This window comes from Anolis sagrei, chromosome 2 (genome assembly GCF_037176765.1).
Source record: "Anolis sagrei isolate rAnoSag1 chromosome 2, rAnoSag1.mat, whole genome shotgun sequence".
Classification (NCBI taxonomy): domain Eukaryota; kingdom Metazoa; phylum Chordata; class Lepidosauria; order Squamata; family Dactyloidae; genus Anolis; species Anolis sagrei.
Window position 1 is genome coordinate 146,611,400 of NC_090022.1, and position 23,435 is coordinate 146,634,834.

A 23,435-nucleotide genomic window follows, 5' to 3' on the forward strand; every position below is an offset into this window, starting at 1 on the left:
CTTTTCTTATGTTTTTGAGGCACCTTTGCATTTGATTAAGAATTGCTTTAAAAGTGGTGTTGTCCCTGTTTTGCATTTCTATTTATTGGAAAGTTATGGTAAACTATGTTTAAGATTAAACCAGGACATCCAACAATCTAGGATTGTGGTTGGGTTGAGATTTTAAATGATGTGCTCCCAAACCCAGGATATACAGTTCATATGCATTTAGCCTTCTGGGTTTTCAGAAACTTATTTATTGTGGTTTGTAGGAAGGAGTTGGTTGTATTAGAATACTATCTTTGTGTAGGACTGGTGAATCAGCTGGCATGCAGATCCAGAATATTGGTGCCAGCTTGTCTGTTTAGGGTGCCAAGATAATGCCATTTTTGGCATTCTGTTTATATATTGTTGGTATGATCCACACTGGACATTCTTCTTATTGACTTGGCAACGATACTGTAAGAGTCACAGAAAAGGCATGGGTTTCGTTGGCCACTGGAGATGCCCACCCACTCAGTAGCACAAATTATTAAACATTGTGGGCTTTTCGCCATGTCCATAAAATTTATTTATTTATTTAAAACATTTATATTTTGCCCTTCTCACCCTGAAGCCATACACTTTTATCTTATTTTTAAAAGAAGCTATGAGATTTCCCATGACATTCAAAAGTTGGCCTGTATATATTTCTAGAAAAACCTGGAATGGCCTACATGCATGTATATTTGAACCTTGGATTCAAGATGGAGAGTGACCATACTAAGGCCATAATCCATTGAAATACATTATGAATAGAAACAGGTTTCTTTTTGTAGGTTACTTGTGGGATTAGACACCGGATGTGCACCCCTGTGCATATGTTTTTAATTCTATTTTCAGCAAGATATGAACAGTAGACATGTGAAAAAAACGAGGTTTGCTTTTGGGATTTCCCCAAATATTTTCTAGCCATGGTGGGTTGAATTTTTGGATGCAGAAGCTGTGAATCACTCTACCTCAAAAGTGAATGATGATGGAAATGAGCATTCAACATGTATTTGAATGCATATCCCCATGGAAAGCAATGTGTATCACCAGTGGATGTACAATCTGATTGCCACCCACAGTTGCTAGTCCAGTATTTAGCCCATGCTAAATACTTGCTAGAAATACCTGTTTGGAACTGTGCATTCAGATAATGCACTGATGCCCAGGGATAGCAGGAAGATATGTAAAGGTCCAGCTACATTTCTGTTCACTGTGACATTTCAGTTACTGCTTTCTTTAAAAAAAAAACACAAAACAAAATGCTGAGCTTTCTTTCTTCCTTTCACAAAGAATACTCATAAACACTACCATGCAGAGGTTGTAGGTTGTGGTGTGTGTGTATATATATATGTATAAAATAATTGGACTACTTCTGAAGGTTTTACTCCCTAAGTTTTGTCACTTGGGGGAAAGAAAGCCCTTATTTCAAAAGTGAAAGGAACTTCAAGGGCTTCTGAAGCCACTGTGCTCTACTTTCAGTGTGCTAATGTTCTTAATTCTCAGCCTGGAGGGGATTCTAGACACTGGCCCGATTTCTTTCTTGCAGTGTGTGAAGTCTTGAAGTTTCCTTACATTCTGGTTTTGAATCCCAAAGCTGTGTGGATTTCTCTCCCTGAGACTATTGTAATATTGTTGTTATCTTGTTAGGGAGTTCTGCTACAAAGCATGTGAGCACACATGGATCTCAGAAAAAGAGAGACAGTTTTATATGGCTTCTACCTATCTTCTTTGTGGACACATATGATCCCAGTTGCCTGTCATCTAAGGAAGCACAATGCTAACTACTTTTGCAAAGACAAAATATTTTCTGTCTTACAGAATCCAGGCAGCGGTGTTGATTATTCAAACATATTAGTTTGTGTTTATTTTGGTAACCTCATACTGAAATATAGTAATGGTTTCATGTCATTGAAAGAACTGGTAGGTAAAGAACTGTTGTTAGGTAAAATCAGATGTTCAGCAAATGATTAGTTGAGTCACATAACCAAAGTATTTGCCTCTGCAAATTAATTAATCCATTAGATGTGGTATGTTTATAGAATGAGAAGAATAAAGTAGGGCCCCCACTATTGCAGAACCCATGTCCGTGGTTTATCTTACTCATTCCCAGGGGAAAATGGTTTCTTTAGGAATTTGGTGGCTGCTCCAGGCAATTTTATATTATCATAGAGTCACCCTAGAGGACCTAAAAAATTCCTAGGGAGGATACCTGTTTATGAATTTCTAGGGGCCCTATGATGACGCTGTGGTATGCTAAAATGGCCTTGGTCATATCCACAGTTTCAGGTAATCTGGAATCGTATCCCCCATGGATACAGGAATCTTACTGTGCATGAAAGGCTTCTATGAAACACAATAGCTATTGAAGAACAGCCTAATGTTGATATCTATAAAATATTGTCTTTAGCTTTTTTTACTCCAAGAATCCTTTGTCACTTAGTCAAAATTAACTTTTCTAAGTTCTGTTTTGCTGATAATGTAGCCATTTTGGTTCCTGGTCTTTGTTATATTTCAGGTGTATCTTGAACCTGCTGCTCAAAATGATCAAATCTCCTTTTTTAAAAAACTTTAGTAATTAAAAACATTTGTGAATTTTTTCCTGCTTGTTGAAAAATACACATTCACACAATTATTCAGTTACTGGATACTTCTGTCCCCGCTCTTGTAACCACTTGCAGTAAATCCATTTTTAATATTTGTCTTTAAAATGCCCACCTGATGCCTGTTTATGGATAATTTTTCTAGTAGTATGGTCCTTAAATGGAGAGCTGTGTTCAGTATAGCATTTTTCTCTTTCTCAGAAGGGTTTCCTAACCTATTTTGTTTGCTGTCTACCATCCTGGGTTACATAGCAATAGTGGTATATGATCAGAAAAAAGGAAATGATGAGAAGAATTACCTAGCTTTGCCACTGCAACTTTCTTTTGAACATACTCTGAGGTCATTTTACAATGGACTACATTTTATGTTCAGCTTTGATGATCTGGAAGTTCTGCTGGCAAAAATGTGGAAAGTCAGTTAACTTCGAAGAACTGTTTGGCGCTCAGGAGAAATTCTCCTTGGTAAATGACTGATTTTTCTGAAAGTACTTTCATTTAGTCTGGAATGTTAATACAACATTTTGACTCTTGCAGTTGTGTAGCTGCCATGAGACAAGATACAGATGTATACTTCATACTGGGCTAGCATGTGTTCCACAGAACTTGTATTTTGTGGAGCTGTGGATGTATTGTGTAAGAGGTGTATGTAATATTTCTTAACTTCATTATTATTGCAAAATTTCACTAGCATGGTGTTCTAGTGCCAAAATGTCCTTTTTTCCTTTTGGTGAAATAGGTAAGAACTAAGTTTATTTTTAAGTGGAGTCTTCCAGTTATGGCATTACAGTGATTGTTGGAAGAGTGAAACTCAGAAGCTAAATAGGTCTGGTTTGTGCCTAGATGAAAAACTGTCTGGAAAATATGCATATATTATATGCTTATCATGGAAGAATGGCTAAGATATAAACACAATAAAATTGTATAAAGAGAAACATTCTGCTGTTTGCTTGTACCAGTAATGTACAAAGACAGACAAATTATGTGTGGACAGGTACACCGGTATGTATTTGATTACTTTTGTACCTTGGATATATATCTTGCTTGGGTACCCTAACTGGTTTATCTCCATCACAGGTAGCTGAGTTTTCAGGGTTTCTGTTTTCAAAGCCAGCATAGTAGTCTTTCGGTTTCTAACAAGGAAGTAGAATAAGTCAGTGGATGCTAGGAGATCTAAAATGGACAATAAGCAGGGCAGAGTGAATTTTCATTATAGGTTATAGTTGCCAAAATGTAATGTGTATAATGTATCCAGCCTCAAAAGTGGACCAAGAAATTAAGTGGAACTGCCACCTTGAATTCACTCAGTTTTTTTTACTAATAATCTTGGTTCTAGATTGTACAAGTGGCTTTGTCATATTGATGGGGTTCCGTGCTTTTCAAGAAAGGGGTGGAAGACCTGTTGTGTTTATTAATTATTGAAATAAAATTGAAGCTTTTTTTGTGTGGACTACTGTGCTCTCTATTAAAGGTTTCCTGCGCTGGGGTTCTGGTTGTTTTATAATAATAAATCACCTTTTAATGGCTTTGTCATTAGTATCTTATTTTCCAAATATTTGTTTCTATTTCTTTGAGAAGAAAAACGTTAACAATATGTTCCCTCATTTTTCTTAACTGCTATTGTAAAACAAGAGTAAAACAATGTTCAAGAGGTCATTAAGAGGCTACAAGTTTCTGTTTATCGGTTGTGATCAAGAGAAACCACTCAGTAAAAAAGCTCTGTAACATTACCTGAAGTACGTAATTCAAGGAAAGAATCTGCAACCAAAAAAGCTTTTAATTAACTTTGGAAAGGTCCTTTATTGAATGTGACTTTCCTGTGAGCAAACATAGAAGAATCTTGGTAATGAAAGTAGCATTGCTGATAATGTATTATTTAAGTGCTTTTGAGGCTATTAGGGTCTAGAACCTGTATATAGACAGTACAGAGTGATTTTCCTCATCTTTTCAGTATGTGAACATCATATACACACATAAATTTCACTGAATGTTGAAAAATACATGTATTCAGTTGCTTACTTTGCTGGTTCTGAATATGAAAGTTGGGTTTCTATGAAAGGGAAGGTCATCTTTTGCTAATTTTTGAGTGGGATCGCTTACTCCATACTGGCTAATATAAAACTTCATAAATGGAAATATGTGGGAACAAAAACTAAAATGGAGCTGTAGATAGTTGTCAGTGCTTGGTGTATCCTTGCACATTGACTTGCCTTGCAATTAAGCATGATAAATTTCTAAAGTAGTCATCATGTAGCAAGTGCTCGTTTGGTTCTATTTTTAGTCAGTCTCTTGATCATGATAGCAATTGAATGAAATCAATTCCACTTTCTAAAAGTATTTGTATTTTCTACTTTTATTTCCTTTTATACCTTTACATTATGCTAATGTGCCATGTGATGCTGAATCTCTATTATGCTTATATTAGTATATGTCTTCCCAGACATGAGACCTTAGCTTACCCATATACACCTTTTCCTCTCTTAAATTAGAAGGGCTTACTTTAGCAAACCATTCATTAATTTATTCCATAACTTGGTCTCATGCCTGCATGTTCCTTTATGCTGAGAGATTATTCTCATTTCTTAAAGGTGTTGTAATTGAAGACCATGCTCCTTTGTCCTTCTATTGCCATGGAGAATGGACTGCATTGTCTTCCTTTTTAGAAAGCTGCTCTGTCATGAACCAGTGCCTCAGATTTCTTTAGACATATCATCAATATTTCTCTCTATCTTTTAAATAATTTGTATGCAAGTAATTATTGCTGTTATTAATCAATGTATATTGCGATCATCATAAAAGTAGGGATAAATATTATTTCCTTTGTGAGCTGCAAACTGCATCTATATTTTGACTTAAAATCTAATTTAGATCAAGAAATCATTGCTCCTGTTTGTTTTTACAAGTGAATTCTCATTTCTGAGGTTACAGGCAGGCTTCTTGTTTCAGAATGGTGAACTTATCATTGTTTTACCTCATTTTTGTAAATAATGTGTAATTGGGGTGTAGGGAAAGGCATTTGAATGTACAAGGTGTTCATTAACTCCACGGGGTGCTAATTAGCTGTATGTATACAGCATGTCCCACTGTTATTCTAGCATGACTGTTGAAAATGCCTGTTTCCAGGCCTGTTCAGTGATGCAGTGTGTTAGTTTTCAGTCTCATGGCTGAAAAACTATTCATTTTCACCAATCAAAGAAAACTGCTATCTTGCATTTGGAACTCAGTATTACCTGCATGGGGTACCTTCTGTATAGTAGTATCATTTTTAATTCAGATTCGATTCAAAGAGTGGATGACAGCAAAGAGTCCATTTTGCTGAAATTGAATTGCACTGGACAAGTGTTACTGTACCTTGTCGTGAAAGGATTCAAAATTAGCAGTGGCCTGTGGCCACTTGTGTTCTAGACTAGTGAAGAATGAATCTGCTCTTGCCTCATCAGATGTAAGACTGACAGCTGCTCCATCTTTGTAACCTCTTGAAGCAGTGTTTAGCTTCTGTTTTGTGAACTAACAGCACTTGACAGCCTTCCTCCTTGTATAGAGGGCAGCTGAACACAGGGACAGAAAAAGAAATGCTGAAATGTTGTTGTTCTCGTTGTTTGAAAGTTTCTAGCCAAAAATATATGTTGAGCTTTTTATTTCCAATACAGTAAGTATGTATATATGTCAAAAGTAGCTGTTCATTTCTTGTGTTACCAAAATACAGTTCAGGAGAATTCCACTCCCAGATTACCATTTGGCCTTAATCCAGAATGTTATTGCATAGAAATTTAGTTTTAAAATACTGTTTCCCTATTTTTGTCAAACCTAGGTCCCTGGTAGCATCCACAATTGAACTGAATGTGTGACTTTGTTTGTGAAAATGCTAGTACATGTGAAATTATTTAATTTTCAAAGGAAAATAATGTGTTAATATTAAAATCAGAAAAGAGTCTTGTGGTATATTAAACACACCTCTTACAACATTTTTTTCATATCAGGAGCGACTTGAGAAACTGCAAGTCGCTTCTAGTGTGAGAGAACTGTCCGTCTGCAAGGACATTGCCCAGGGAATCCCCAGAATGATGTTTGATATTTTACCATCCTTGTGGGAGGCTTCTCTCATGTCACCGCATGGGGAGCTGGAGCTGACAGAGGGAGCTCAACCCACTCTCCCCAGATTCGAAACACTGACCTGTCAGTCAGCAGTCCTCCCACCACAAGGGTTTAACCCATTGTGCCATCGGGAGCTCTGTCTTACAACATGAATCCACACAGATTGTAACCTACTTGACAAAGGCATGAAACACTGTTTAAAATATCAGGTATATATACAGGGAGCAGGATGGGAAATAAGATGATAGACAATAGGAATACAAAGTACTGCCAGTATCCATTGCATTAGCAACTGTATTAGTCTTTCAGATGCCACAGGATTCATTGAAATAGTTTAGCTTATTCCGAATCATTAGGACAATATTGCTCCATCATGTAGAGATTGGGGGGGGGGGGAGCTGCATAAAGGCTTTTATTTTAGTTTATATTTATACTCCTCATAGGCATCTGTCTATTTTTTTTCTTCAGCAGGGTGTCTTAAAGATGGATATAGAGGACTGCAATGGACGCTCTTACATATCTGGTATGTTTTTATTTTTTCCTTATCAGATATTGGAAGTTATATTTTAATGTACCAAATTGAATTCTGACCATGTAGCATATATAGTCATATGAGTTTCCAGTTCAGGAACTTTTACAGCTTACCATTCAACATGACCGAGAGCTTGAAGAGCCACACCAGCTCTCTGCAAAGAACTTCTTGGTATGGCCTGTCATCTTGGGGAAATAATTTTCTGCTTGCCTCCAGATCTGAGAGGTGGAGATATGGAGAACCTTCTCCCCCCCCCCCCATTTATGTCTCCAGCAAGGCATGGTTACTCCAAAGACTGATGGTGTTAGAACCATTCTCTGAGAAAATGTATCAAACCAACCTTGGTTCTTTTCCATGGTCTCACCAATGAGTTTCCTGTGCCTGCACAGTGCAATTTGAAACCTTGGAGTAGCACTGCGTCCTCAGTACAACTAGAATGGATGGCTATGTCATGCTAGGTTGCTATTGAGTAATTGGGATGAATAGTGTGCTGGGAGGAGCAAGTGACATTACAAATATTGGAGATTAAACTGTTTGTCCTCCTGCCAAATTTAAGTTATTATTGGTATTAAATAAAGTTAAGATTTAACGACGTAGTAACTCTTAATTAATTGAAATTCATCTTTTTCAATGTGGGAGTATTTCTAGAAGTGATAAATACTTCTATGTATTAAAAAGTTTGAGGGTGTTTAGAGTAAACATTTATGGATGAGACTGATGGAAAAACTACTTGACTAATACAAATAGTTTTTATTGAGTACAAACTGTTCTCCAGGCTTTCGTGCTATTGGTGTACTTCATTTTGTTAGGATTCCTTCTCTTAAGATATCTGAATATTTCTGTTATGGTTTAATATTTTAAATACATATTCAGAAAGAATTTGGCAATTGGTACAGTCAAAACATGCTGCTTAAAATAATGGGTATTTTATGACTAGGAGAGAGAACTGGGACAGCATCTTTTTCTGATAAATCCACAAACATAGTTGACAGCTCTTATTTAAAATATCTGCTTGGCTGAGTTTGATTCTATCCGTGACCACACTCTTTTGGAAGAAATACAGGACTAAGGTTGTGACTGTGAAACCACCCACAGTGCAGTGCATACAGTGAAACCACCTGATACCCACCTGTAGTGCACTAATTGATAGTGTTGCTTTTATTACTAGCAGCATGAACTACAGTTAACTTAAAATATTTTTTATACAGGAGAAAAGTTGTAGTACGAGTAAGAACATTTGTCTAAAATCCTGAACCCTGCATGTTTCTTTTAAAGTAAATCCAACTTCCAGTAAATGTGCCTAGATTTGTAACCTCAAATAAGTTGGAATGTAGAAAATATAGAAAATATATTTGTTGAACCCGATTGGGGGATAAGCAATAAGCAATTTATTTAATTTCCTTACAAGATAGTAAAATCAAGAGATTGTTTAAAAAGATCTTCAAAGATATAGATTCTGCTGGATATGGGCATCTTTTAATTTTGAAGAAAAGGAATGAGAGCCTACATAGCGAAATATTAAGATAATTTATCCTTCATACCACAGTGCCCAATGAGATGGGCATTTCATTTTAAGGATTTAAAGCAATAGATACCTGTGGCTCCCCACATGGATTTGGAGCTCCTGCAGCAGTGGTAGATCAGTTAGAATGGTCCAACTCAGGAGGTGGAGAGGTCTGGATGGTTTTCTGAGGTTTGGAGGCATTTTCCTGAATCAGCATCAGTTGATTTTGTTAAAGCCTGGCTGATTCTTGAAATGGGGAAATGGCAGTGGACATGGGTCACTCCCCAATGCCAGGGAAATAGCAGCAATGTGGGTAAAGTCAAATTGGCAGAAAACAGAGCAAGTCTGAAACAGAAACCATAGTATATTTGAATGCCTAGAGTGTATTTGGATGCCAGTGACAGTGTGGGCAGCAATATTTTTCTTTGCTCCGTTGCATCTGAAAGGAGCTGTCCAGGAAATGTGTTTTAAATGGTTAGGGATCTCTTAAAACCTGGCCCATGAAATGAGAATTCAGACCACTCAACAAACAATTTTCCTAAATGCTTTGCTGATGAAATTGCTTGGGTCCATTCTGACTTGGATAGTATAATTACAAGTCCAGTGTATAGAAATTTGGTCTCTGCTTGCCAACTGTTAGTAGATATTTTTCAATTCGGCAACCACAAGGATATAGACTGGCTCCTTGGAGAGGCAAAGATGACTACATATGTGCTAGATACTGTCCTTCCTGGATTGTTAACAAGAGTGGACAGACTAAGCAGGTAAATGGAGTGATAAATGCCTCCTTACAGCAAAACAAGGTACCATCATGTGTAAAGGAGATAGTTATAACATTTCTGCTAAGAAAAAGTCTTCCTTGGATTTCTTCAAATGTGTAAACAATATATCTAATACATAATTTCTAGTGAAAACATAAGAGTGTACAGTGTATCTGAGGTCTTAGTGTTTTTGGATGAGATGGATTCCCTAAATTTCAAAATGGTTTCAGACCTTGTTATTGGAAAGAGATAGCATTCGTCAGGTTGGTGGATGATGTATGCTTGAAACTGGACAGGGAGAGTGTATTGCTACACTTTTGCTAGATATCGCATGATCTTTCAATACTATCAGTCATGATGCTGTTCTGATCTTCCTCTCGAGTATAGGGCTTGGAGGTACTGTCTTATAATGGGTCTTTTCCTTTCTCAAGAGCTGGGGTCAGAAGCTGATGTTGGAGGATTCCTATTCAGCTCTTGTATTTTTAACCACTCAATGCTATTATGGACAAGCCTTTAAATGTTCTACCTATATATTCTGTGAAAGGCTTCCAATTATTTTGAAAACATTGCATTGTTTTATTTTTAAGAAGACAAGTTAATTTATCAAATTCTGCAAAGTTTAGCAGTTTGGTCAACCATTCATTTACCGATAAAATAATGCTTTCTTTCCAGTGTCTGGTATAAACTATTTGTTACAGCATTTTGAATGAAAACAATATTTTTCTTTCTGATGATATCATATTTTTGGTAAAAACAGTATATTTTGTTGTAAAGTTCTTTGGATTGTTTCTTTAACAGCTGTCTAATATGCATCAACTTTATGACAGGTCCACCATATGTGGAAAAAGTCCCTCTTTTATCTTACATTTCCATCATTTATTATCCATTATTTCATTTTTATTCACTTTGGCAAGTTTTACTGGACTGATGGACCATCTGTGAAACCTTTTATAAAAGTTTTCTTTCTATTTGTTTGCTTTTGTAAATTTAAGGCCTTTGTTCCACATTCCTTCCCATATGTTCATATTTATTTCATGACCCTTGTCTTTAGCCCAATTTACCATAGAGACTTTTACTTGTTCTTCACTTCTCTCATATTTCAATAAAAATTGATAAATCCCTCTAATATGTTTATTTCTTTCTGGCCATAATATTTTTCCAACTTGGTCATTTTTTTCCCGAAGTCACATTGAAGATCTTGTGTAATTTTTGTTTAATTTGCTCATAAGTGAACCATCCAATATTTAACCCTTCTTGCTTCAGTTCTTCTCTTGATTTTAGCATAGGTTGATTATTTATGAACTTGAGTATCGTCTTGTATCGTATCCACTCCTTTTTGTCTTTTTTCTTTATCACCCAGAAAGCTTCATGTGGTGAAATGCAGAATAGAGTCTTATGTCCAAATTTCAATTTATGCTTTAACCAAATTCTCAAGTTATTATACTACTATTTGTGAAGCTCTTGTTTTTTTTAGATTTGTCATACCAAATATATGCATGCCATTCAAACGGTAAATCATAACCTTCTATATTCAACATTCTCTCATCTTATAGCATCATTCACAAAATCCACAAAATCACAGATACTTCAAAATACAGTTTCAGGTCTAGTAGACCTAGTTCACCTTTTTATTTATTGTAAATAAGAACTTTCGTCTTGATTCTTGGCTTTTTCCTATTCCATACAAAATTTCTGATATCCTTTCTTCATTGGGTGAATTGGGGTTTCATTTAAGGTAACTGCACGGTCTAAAACAAAAACATCCTCTTTGGTAGCTAGTCTAACAGGGCAGGTTGCAGGCAACATGCAACTTTCTTGTTATAGCAATTCTGGCTTTCCCAAGATTTTCAAATACAATTTAAAGTGTTATGAAATTTTATATAGCTTGGCTTCAGATTCTAAAGGACTGTATTTTCCTATATAAGACTTCTTGGGCTTTGAGATTTTTGGTGAGACAGAGGTGGGGTGTCCTCACTGGTCAGCCTTAGGCTTACAACAACAAGAAGAAGAATTTTATTTCATACTTGCCTCTCCTCGTAGTTGGTTACAACATAGCAAAACATGCATAATCATCATAAAAATTATCTAAAAAACACATATTAAATGTAATTCTACAAAATACATACATTAAAATACACAGAGCAAAGAAATCGAGTCAACAAAAGACATTCATAGTTAAAACTGATGGGGTTGGCCTGCTGGAAAAGATAGGTCTTCAGATTTTTTAAAATATTCCAACAGCTCACTTAGCTGTCAGATCCCTTCCAACAGGTCATTTCACAGTCTTCTCAAGGTGGCTGATGAAAACGTCCTCTGGGTGATGGCTGCCAGTTGCGTTCTGGCAAGCTGGACTAAGCATCCACCAGAGGACCTAAGTGTCCTAAGGGATGGATTGTGTGGGAGAAGGCGATCCTCCGGAAATCCTAATAGCTGGTAAACTGGCTGGACTATCTGGGAGTTGTAGGCCAAAACACTTGGGGACGCACAGGTTGAGAACCACTGCTCTAGGAAACCTGGACCCAAACCATATAGAGCTTTAAAACCAACACTTTGTACTTTTTCTGGAAACTCATTAGCAGCCAGTAGAGTGACTTCATTATGGATGTAATATTCTCACTCCTCAATGTTCCTGTAACTAATCTGCCTGCCATATGTTGAACCAACTGGAGTTTTGGAACTTGGTACAAAGGTAACTCAATGTAAAGTGCATTGTAGAAGTCTAATTTTGAGGTTACCAGCACATGCACTACCATCTTTAGGTCCTCCATTTCTAGAAAGTGCTGCAGCTGGCATAAATAGTCTTTCAGGGGGAGTGTAACCCTATCCCAAACTGGTTGACATACATCCACCCGCAGTTTAGGACCCTTGATGGTAATCACTGTGTCTAGTCTGTATTCAGCTTCAGTTGGTTTTTCTTCATTCAGCCAAATTCCTCCTCCAGGCATTCATTCAGAGGAGACACACTATCCTTAGCTGAAGCTGGTTTTGAAGGCATGAAGAAATGTATTTGGGTGTCATCAACATACTGATAACAGCCCACTGCATGTCTCCAGATTATCTCTTCTAGCAGTTAGATTTAAATATTAAAAAGCATTGGGGATGGAATGGCATATTGTGGGATGCCATATAATAACTCCCTTTTTGAATAGCAGCTATTCCCAAGCACCACCATCTGGAGCCTGCCTGAGAGGTACAGCCAGAACTATGCACTGCCTCTGATCCCCAAACCCACTTTCAGGCAATCCAGAAAGAGACCAAGGTCAACATGCCACAGCAGATCTAGAAGCACAAATAGGGACTCCCCTTGTCAGTGTTAAGGTGGAGATCACCCAGTAAGACTTTTAACACAACCAGGCTTTTAACAGCATGCTGTCCTGTTGATTTTATTGCTTTTAATTTATGTGTATTAAATCATTGTAATTGTATAGATTGTTTGTGTGTTTTTTTATGTTTTTATTTATTTTATGTTTTTTACTCAAGATGCCTTGAGTTACAATTCAGAGGAAAAGGCAAGATGTAAATTACCAACAACTACTACTACTGTCATTGCCAAACATGGATGATGATGATGATGATGATAATAATAATAATAATAATAAATACTTTAGTTATAGGCCGCCCTATCTCCTTGAAATCAGTGATTTAGAAACCATAGGTATTAATGATCAGTTGTCCAAATTTAATCCTCTGGTGAATCAAATGCATAACTGTATGTGGCTGTTTTGCAACCTCTGGTCAAACATTCATGCTTTAATGCTGGTAAATCATCAGACCAATGAAGGACAAATGCATAATTCTCCCCATGAGGACAGATTTTGATAAAGAGACCTGATGGGGATTAGATTATGGGAACAAGATGTAAAGTACTAATTGTTTTAGACAAATCAAGGTTTATCCATTGATTGTTTGAAACCTAGAAATCTGTGGAAATGACTTATGTTATTAATAAAGCTGAACGAAAGTACTAACAAATATTTGGTAGATGTTTGCTTGATGTATACGGATCTAGAAATTCTGTGTATGTATACAACATGGAATTCCAAGGCTTCTTCTTCCAACAATTGTTGTTAGCCAAATATTGTTGAGAGGTCAATAAAGTCACCGTTACCTGTCTCATCCCCGGGGGTGTGGCTTTCTAGTGGGATATAACATTTTCCAAACTGCTTCCCAATATGCTGGAGATGATGTGTGTCTTCCTCTTCCTCTGCTTATTTGTAACATCACTTTGTATGTAGATCAGGATATATGTGTTGACAAAGAGCTGTTCGGAGAGGGGGGGGGGAGCAAAAGTGTTGTTTGAGTTGTTACTTAATGTGAAAACACTAAAGAGTTTCAAAAAATTGATCCTGTCCAGAAAAATTAAAGTGGTTGCTCTAGTTCAGGCATCCTCAAACTGCAGCCCTCCAGCTGTTTGAGCCTCTAACTTCCAGAATTCCTGACCATTGAACAAGCTGGCTAGGGCTTCTTTGAGTTGGAGGCCAAAACAGATGGAGGGCCACAGCTTGAGGGTGCCTGGTCTAGTTCAAATGCTTAGTGAACTTTATAGACCAGAAGAGGTTTGATTATGGTTCTGTTACCACAAGAACAGTCAGGTTTAGGTGTTTTGTTGAACTAAGCCCTTCAGGCTGATTCTGAGAAGCATGGAAAAGATGTTCCCCAGGCAGGAGTCTGCAAAGTTATTGAGTTATCAGGAAGAGGAGTGCTCTTTAAATTGTTCTCTGAAATATGCTCTAGTACTGTTAGATTGTTAAGTTTTTATGCCAGTGAAATTCTTCACCCAGAAATTAATATTTTCTGCTAAGAATTTAGTAACATCCTATAAATTTATTTGTTCTTTTGAATTTGGACCATGCATGCACACTATTATTATCTCCTGATTAAAAGTCTACCATTTGCCCTTTAGATTTCTACAATACCTCTACAATACATATGTTTACAAGCATTCAGAAAAATAAAATAAACTTATTATAGGAACTTTAATCAATTTTCAAAAGGCCAATTTAATCAATTTGCGTAGGGACACATATTAGTAGTAAAGGACGGGAAAGCTCCCCCCCCCCCCCACCACCACCACCATCACCACCACCACAGTGTGGCGTTAAGCACTTGTAACAGACAGGATTACAAAGAATGTATAGTTTTCAAAAATACAATGTTGGCATCACTACAATTCTCTATGATCCTAGTAGTGCAAACTTAGCATCTGGCTCACAGGAATTTAACTCAGAGTTGATCTGTGTATTCATTTTGGTTTTGCTATCCTAAACTTGAGAATTTCCTGTTTCAGTTTAATATGGATTAAATCAACTGATTAAATTATATCTATTTAAAATTATTCCTCTGTTTAATTAGGTTGTAGTTCTTTAATGTATTATTCTTTACACAATCACTGATTTGAAAAACTATGGATAGTAGGTACCATCTTGGTAGATACCAATAGCTCTTTCCTTTTACTCACATGGAGAGAACCGGTCATTCTTCAAATACAGTGCCTGTCATAACATGCATGATAATTGAAGGGGGGAGAGCTTTCCCCTCCTTTACTACTATTAGTTGTCTCCATGCAAATTGATTAAATTGGCTTTTTGTAAATTGATTAAAGCACCTATAATAAGTTTCTTTTATTTTTCTGAATGCTTTTAAACATAGATACTGTAGAAGTCTAATGGGCAAATGGTAGACATTTTATCAGGAGATAACAATATTGTGCATGCATGTTCCAAATTCAAAAGAACAAATATATTTATAGGATGTTACTAAATTATTAGCAGAAAAGATTAATTTCTGGGTGAGGAATTTTACTGGAATAAAGAACTTGACTCATAGCAAGTTCACAAAAATATGGGGCAACTTCTAAGAACTTTTAAATGCAGTAATTTGCTATTCCATACAATGTACCAGAAAACCCTTTTTATTTAGGGTTTCTGTGAGTTTTTCAGGCAGTATGACTAAGGTCCAGTAGTATTCTGTCCTGATGCTTCACCTTTGTCTATGGCAGACATCCTCAGATGTTTGTTCAGAGATCCCTCTGAACCAAACCTCTGAGGATGTTTGCCATAGATGCAGGCGAAATGTCAGGAGAGAATAGCCCGAAAACCTCACAGCAACCCATGAAAGACATTGACAACAACAGTATTTATTTACTCGTTACATTGATGTGCTTTGCTATTTAAAATAGGGTTTCATTCCCATTTCATCCTCATAATCCTACAAGTTGGTTAAGATTCTTAATGATTGGCTCAGAGTCACTTAGTATGCTTCATAATCAATCCGGGATTTGAACCCAGATCTTTCCCATCCAATACAACACCACAACCATTACACCATGCTCTGACTTATTTTCACTAATTCCCCAACTTCACATATCAAATATATGTTTCTTCTACCCTTTTATAGTGTAGTTTATATACTATGTAATAAAGGGTAGTAAATCTAAGCTATCTATATATGCACGTATAGTTTGCTTTGTCCAATTAGTGTTCCTGGCTACTGTTTGGCCAGGAACATTTGACAAAGCAACCAGGGTATGTTATTACAGGCTGAAATGATTGTGTCAAGTGTGAAGCAAACCCTAATAGAATTTTTTCCCCTATTCAACACTGATGGAGTATTTCATTGTACTTATGCAGTTTCTCCTGTCAGTTTCTGGAGTGTTAAAAGCTCTTTGATGGGAGCTCTTACCTTTCCAGAGCAATGCATTCTTTCCTGTGCAGAATCCATTTCTGTTGCCAAAGTGATGAAGGGCAGACAACAACTGTGGTGTTTTTTACATGGCCTTTCTTGCCCCGCATCCAGCCGGGTCAATGTTTTTTTCTGTAAAAACCTCACTTAAAGGGATGCCACCTTCTAGCTGATGGCTCTATTTTAGGAGACAAAGCATTAGGGGGATGAGCCTGAATCTCAGCTAAAGGGGACACTGCAGCCGTATGGATTCCTGCTCGAACAGTGCTGCTTGACTGTAAAATGACGGCCGTTTCTCTCACTTCCAGGAATCTCTTCTTCCTGGAAGGTGAGTGGCTGAGTTCACCCTACTGCCGAGATGCAGCCACACACACTCACAGTCTGTATGCCAGTGCTGTTTCCAAGGAGTTGGCTGTGATAACACTCCAGGGTATCGTCAGCAAGGTAGAATAATGTAAGTTAAATGGGGAAGGGTGGCTGTCTGAAATAACTCCATGCTGTTTCTGTTTTTATTTACATTTGGCACCATTTGGGGTGTGGGGGTGTGGAATGTTTCTGATACTGTGCAGAGCAGCTGAGGAAGTCACTCACTTCAGATGCAGATAAATTGATCTCTTGAATCCCTTATCTGTTCAAGGGGCAGTTTGTGACTGTTCGGAATGCAACTGCAAATTTTTGGATATGGATGAACAGCAAGATGAAAGTGATGTCTATTTTAAAGGGAGCTGCCAGATCTCAGCTGAAGTCTCCCCTTTTCTCTTCTCCCTCTTTCCACCCCCCCCCTTATTATTATCTGATAAATGCCTAGGGAGAGGGTGGGATCATAATTCACTACCTGTGCTAGAAAGGAGCAGAACATAGCTTTGGTCCAAGGCTTTACTTTCTCTGGTGAGAACTGTTGGTTGCTGCTGGCTGTTTTTCTTAACCATGTTATTACTCAGTTCTAATTCAGATTTCATGTTCACCATGAGGAAGGGTGTAAGGCTGCATCTGAGTGCTCACAAGAGTCTTTAGTCCCTTCTTTAGCTCTCTAAAGAATGGAGAGATTAAAGGAGAGAGAATCTTTCAGAACCAGACTCCAAAACTCAAGGGAGGGAGGGGTGAAATATTTGCAATATCCCTGCCCTGCTTTCAGTAAACTTAAGTTCACCTATTTGGAACAGCATGATTTCTTTCTTTTAATAGATGCTAGAATGGGTTAACCGATATGAGCAGGAGAACAACAAACAGCCCATTCAAACTCAGAAGAAAACCATCACAAAAGCTTCAGCAAGGAGACTTTCTCCAGATGTGCTTCCTGCCTTTGAGAGCATGAATTCTAAGCAGATAAGAGTGTTTCTACACAATGGGAGCACTGAATAGAAACTGGACAAAGAGGGCAGAGAGGGGTGGAGTAGGTGCTTTATAGAAAATACAGGCAGGGGGCTTGGCTTAATTGTTGTAGTGTTGTAGCTATGCCATGGCTCCACTACCTGTACTGATCTGGCTACATCAAATGCACTATCAATTGTCAGTGAAAATGCTACTCATTCTCCCTGTAAATATTATCAATTTTGGTAGATGCTTTTTTGATGTACCTTGTTAAACGGTAGAAAATTCAAAACTTTCAGGGAGGGTAAGTGCCCTATAGGTAAGAGGCAAATCCCAGCATTCCTCTGGGTTTTTTTTTTTTTTAGACAATTGTACTATTTAATGCACATACACTACTTTGCTCTTTTTAAAATATGCAAATGTATGCCTGATTCCCATACCACAATTACATTTACAAGCACCATGATCTTAATTGCACTTTGGTGATGTGCCTGAGCTGTAACTCTTCAGAATGAGCATGGAATTTGTGTGGCTAGATTTACCTCCTTAATAAAAGTATGCACATCAGTTGGAATATTGAAAGTGAAAAGCATAAAAATATAAGCTAATTGTCTGTTGTGCTTGTTTCCTACATTTCGAGAACTTTTGGTACAGTGAAATATATACAGTTGTTCCTCCACATTTGTGGTTTACTGTTGCTGATTTGTTTATTCATGATTTTGATTAAAACTGTTATCTCTTGGAATTGCTAAATCCTCCAGTTTGATTCTATGATCAGTTTTCTCCAGTCATTCTCGAGGACATAGACATTTCTAGAAAGAGAAAATGTCTTGGAATTTTTAGGTCCTTCAGTGTGATTCTACAGTAAATTTCCAGTAGATGTAGACCATAGAATTGTGCTGGAAGATCTTGAAATTCCTAGTGAAGCGTTCCCTCAGGTAAAACAAAAAAACCCTAACAATTTTATTTTCACTTTTATGGGGATCCTGTGCCTATTACCTCAGTCAATGTGGAAGGCTTACCCTATTCTTGGAGAATTCAACCTGATTCTGAAGTGATACAGCCCTGAAACAGATAGTATCATCATCAAAAGACTGTGGCCTGAGAGGTTCTTTCAGTCTTATTAGGACAAAAGTGGATACATTCTGACACTGTATTAAGTTTACCAAACTGCCTACAGTTGTAGATTCACAGTGTCTACTCTGCTTTCCTAGATCTCATGAAATGGGCTAGTTCAGCAATATTAATGTTACTGGCTTGCTAAACTTTAAAATGTACTGGTATATTTGTGTCCATTCTCTCTCCATTCCCTTCCTGTCCCATGGACTTTCTTGATGTTATAATCCTGGCTTAATCAGGATTCCCTTGATATGCGTTTATTAACTTGTGTCCCTTCTTTAAATCATGATTTGATCCTAGTTTACAATGGTATTTAGTAAGCTGACATTAGCAGCACAACCTTACTTATTCAGAAGTCCCTTTTGAGTTTAGTAGGGCTCCCTTTCAGTGAAGTAGGTATAGAATTGTTTCCTTCTTTAGGACATAAATGAAACAGATTGGAGAAACAGGGATGAAATTAATAGCAGGTACAGAATGGGTGTGTGCACGTGCGTGCACGCTTGAGTTTTCTGAAGAAAGTACTTGTTGGCTTCCTGGCTTACTAATGATATTTTAGCAAGCTAGTTGTGTTCAGTTTAAAAGAGCCATGTTTTTGTCCCTTATCGTATGCTTTGTGTCAATGGGAAGCTTGAGTTTGCCACAGATCTTTCCTAAATCAAAGTTTCTCTGGGGAGCTTGAAAGCTGTTACAACTGAGATATCCATGCAGCTAGGATATTCCCTCTGCTAAAACATGTAAGAAGAACTCTATGGGATGGATTGATCGTGAGAGCTACATTGTCCAGGAAGTCTGATACCCTTGTAAGCATTTATCAACAAGACCTAGGAATTTAAGAATCCTAGACTGTAATTCAAGGCACACTTCAAAGGAGGCCCTTTGTTTAACACAATAGGAAAAACTTCTGAGTCAATGTGCTTAGGATTTTGTGTGAGAAGATGCACATCCTTCTAAATAAAAGAAAAATGGATGTTGAAGGAATTTTGAGCCCTGAGACTCTTTGGGGGACAGACCTTCCCAGGTATCTCATCAGGTTATACTGTGGGCTTCTATAGTGAGCTACTGGATTAATTTAAGAGTCTCTCTGTGTGTACATGCCAACAAATGAAAATATATAATGGAAACACATATTTTACCTCATAGCAAGATAGTGATACATAGGCAATGAGTTTTAGACTAATACATTTGGTCAAAAATTCAGACAACGTTGTACATGAATTAGAGTAGCATTTCTGAGATAAACAAGCTATAGATGGAGATTGGGCGCCTATTAACATAAGTAATAGAAAATGAGGTTTTAAAAAGATTCTGGCTTGTCTTCTCTGATAATCCAAACTATTGCAATAGGTTAGCTTTTCTAAACAGGGAATTGCCCAATGGTATCCAACTAGTATTGTAAAAGTCAAATGTTCAGGCAGTTTTCAACAATGTATGAGCTCTGTGTATGCTGCACTAATGTTGCCTCATGAAGGCAACATTAGTTCAATGAAGGAATCCATTTGAAAGAAATTCTCTTCAGTGATACTGTCATCTTGAGTTTGGATTTGATAACCACACCTTTATTATGAACAATGATAATAGCAGCTGTTCTGTGGTAGCTTTACATTGTTTCAACTTACTTGTATATGATTGTTTTTGTAGTTTGCTTAATTGGCATTGAACATTATTTTCAAGTGCAAAGCATCCAGCAGCAAGGATATGACTACTTGGATCTCATTTATGCATTTATGGTGATTCACATTTTAAATGAAAAGCCTCTGTTCTTTAATTGCCATGTAATGAAATATTTGCTCTTCAGTGAGGAACAACAGATGCTGCTGCTGCATATATTGCTTAGAACCATTCCAGTAGCCTAGTGGATCCAGGTCATTTTGGCCATGTATGTTAAAGTGGTGCTATAATTCTGAAGCTGTTTTATGAAATCAGCCATATAAACATATAGCATGTTTAATAAAATTGTTTTATCAGTACCTGGTGTGATTTTTGTGAATGCTTGTCAAATGCTGTTTCTGTCAAACAATAGGTTTTGAATCCATTCATTTCAGACTTGATGATATCAGGGGGCATGACTACAGGGCACTTTATTATTTGAAGATGTTTGGATATTCCCTTTAAAAATTGCATCTTGCACTAAGAAGAGCTTCCCTTCCAGTCTTCTGACATAGCCATATAGCAAAATAAAAATTAGTTACTTGAGATGGTTTCTTAAACCAAGGCTATGCAAACTTACCTGTACCCCTGCTTCTTTCTTAAAGGTAGTGGAGATTCCTCTTTGGAAAAGGAGTTCACCTCCACCATTGTGGGGCCAACAGTGAGCACACCAAACAGCCAACACTCCTCCCCAATCCGCTCCCTTAGTGGTGAGTATGTGATCTTGTGATTCTAAGAATTCGCCCTGAAAATGCATTATGCTTTGTTTTGATTGAGCTAATGACCACATTTAAAGGAAGAGCCATTTTCTGCTCTTGAGAACTTTTTGCACCAGAGTGCTAAAAGTGCCGAAACAAAGCACAACTGGAAGAGGTAGTAAGTCTACATCTGGTCTTGAAAAATGAATACTTTTTTTACTGTAAAGCAGTTTAGAAAAAAGCTATCTCATTGATCATGAAGGCTTTTGAAGCGGTGATTCCCTTTTTTAAAAAAAGCAAAGTGACATTTTTGAGGAATTGGAGGACGACACAAACAGCCTTAGAAGCCACACTTTGCCCACTCCTAACCTAAACCAATAATTATCTCCAGTTTGACAAGACCAAGATGGTCTTAGTAAAGATCATGAAGTTATCTGGAAATTTTCATAGGACCAAGGTATAGTGAAGTCAAGGCCTTTCAGGACTGAAACATTGAGACTTCAAAGGGGACACTTTAGACTACTCATTTCTTTAGCTTTAAGGCGTACAGCTGTTAGGAAAGTATTTCTATGTAGTGATGGAAAAAGAGTAGGGATATCTTGACCCTATACGTGTGTGTGTGTGTCACAATATACGCATAGAGGTAGATCAAAACAGTTGTCTGCTTTTGAAGGTAGTGACAATTGTGACTGTCATTACAAGTGTCTACACTTTAAATTTTACCTGAGATTTGTTCTAGATGTGGCTCTGAGAAAGATATAATTTTTGATACAGCAATTTTAGACTATATAGGTTTTCTGCAAGGATAGTTAGCATGGTTCTCTTACCTGGTGTTTTGTCCTGTTCCAGTTCTGGCCCTAAGAATGTGCAAGTGCTCATTCAGATATATATATATATGTATATGTATGTAAGATTTTATGCAAAGATATTGAGTCACTTCACAATTCCTGTTACATTAGAAAAGTAAAAAGGCTGTTTAAGGGCTCTCTCTGTCCTAGTGAATGGCAGCAGAATGAAATTGTTGAGAGAAAGCATTTAGTGATGCTGATTTATATGATGCAGAGAGGAGTTGGACATGTGGGGAATTTAAATACAAAGAGTACTGGGAAAAGACTTGTATGTATTAATGGAGTCTAACTTGTTGCTGTCTGAAACTTCAGGCCTTGCTTGCTGTAATTTATAGTTGTTTTGTGTGTGAAAGAAACCAAATTCTGTGGAAAAGTATGAAGTTGCCAAATTGTAGAATGAGATTGTTGTTGTGTGTCTTCAGATTTACTCTACTTTATGGTGTCCTTCCCAAGGGGTTTTATTGAGAAGACTTGTTCACGTGATATTTGCCTTTGCCTTCCTCTGAACCTGAGGGTGTAGGTCTGTCTAGGGTCACCCAGTAGGTTTCTGTAGCATGATTCAAACCAGGTCACCTGAGTTCTAAAACACTTAAACCACTAAACCATGCTGGTAGTATAACAGTTGTCTGCTTTTGGAAATTGCAAATAATTGGTATATTTCATTTCATTTCTGCATTGCATTGACTTTTTATGATTCCTCGCATGATAGATCTGCAACGTCATTTCTTACTCTGAAGTCTCGTGATAGCTGGGTTGTAAATGGTAACTTTGGATCCCATTCTAGTACAAGAGTGGGGTATACAATAAATAAAAATAATTTCTTGGTTTTCACCATTTGGAAAAGAGCATTCAGAAGTTCATATAATGCGTTTTGCATTTTAGTTGATTCCACATAAAGTTATCCATTTCTTTGTTTGGTGTAAGAGAAAAAGATTGCTGATAAAGGAGTGAACAAGCAGGAAATGAAGATCTTGCTCTCTAACAGGGAGATGCAGGCTCTTGGTGTTGCTTCTGATCAGTCTTGATTTCACAGCTGGTTCAGCTAGCAAGTTCATGCCCCAGTGGAGCATTACATTGGAATATTAGAGTGGAGCATTACATAACCTGTTTTGCCAGCCCAACGAGAAACCACTTTCTTTTTGTAAGGAAGATTGCAGAACAATAGCCCTCCCTTCTCTGTCCAGGGTAGTGGTGGTGGGGGGAACCTCCTTTCTTCCTCTGGGGGTGGAAAAACATCAAAGTTCACCCAGCACCAATGTGAATGTCTCCTGCCCCAGTGAATTGGCTTTCACTTTGTATTTGTTCACAGAGGTGTCAGCTTATACTGGATCTCCAAGATACTGCTCCTGGGAAATAGGTTATTGTTGTTAAAATCCTCTAAACTCCTGCCTTCTTCACTCCTAGAAGAGTATGCTCTAGTTGCAAGGATTGTTTCCAGCCTCAGCGTTTACTTATAGTACAGTACAACAGTGTCATTTAAATTCATTGCTAAAGGCTCCCTGTTGTGTGTTCCTCTTGATGAGGATAGGGCTCTTCTAGGATATTATCGTGCAGCAGTTCTTAACCTTCTCTTTTCCATAGATTCCCATTAAATATTTTTAATTGCTGTAGAGCACCATGACTCAATTCAAGT

General features: G+C 37.4%; 1 protein-coding gene across 6 annotated transcripts in view; it reads left to right on the plus strand.

The window, feature by feature from the left end:
• Nucleotides 1-23,435, plus strand: part of IKZF4 (IKAROS family zinc finger 4) — a 60,921-nt gene that overhangs the window by 11,788 nt on the left and 25,698 nt on the right. For 3 of the 6 annotated variants that reach the window (XM_060763883.2, XM_060763880.2, XM_060763881.2), the window contains exons 2-3: nucleotides 7,170-7,224; nucleotides 20,862-20,966. In XM_060763883.2, the coding sequence (XP_060619866.2) occupies nucleotides 7,185-7,224; nucleotides 20,862-20,966 (145 nt within the window). In that variant the 5' untranslated portion in view covers nucleotides 7,170-7,184. Of the gene's footprint in view, nucleotides 1-7,169; nucleotides 7,225-16,487; nucleotides 16,634-20,861; nucleotides 20,967-23,435 lie in introns of those variants that run through there. The other 3 variants (XM_060763882.2, XM_067463941.1, XM_060763884.2) reach the window with 2 other exon arrangements.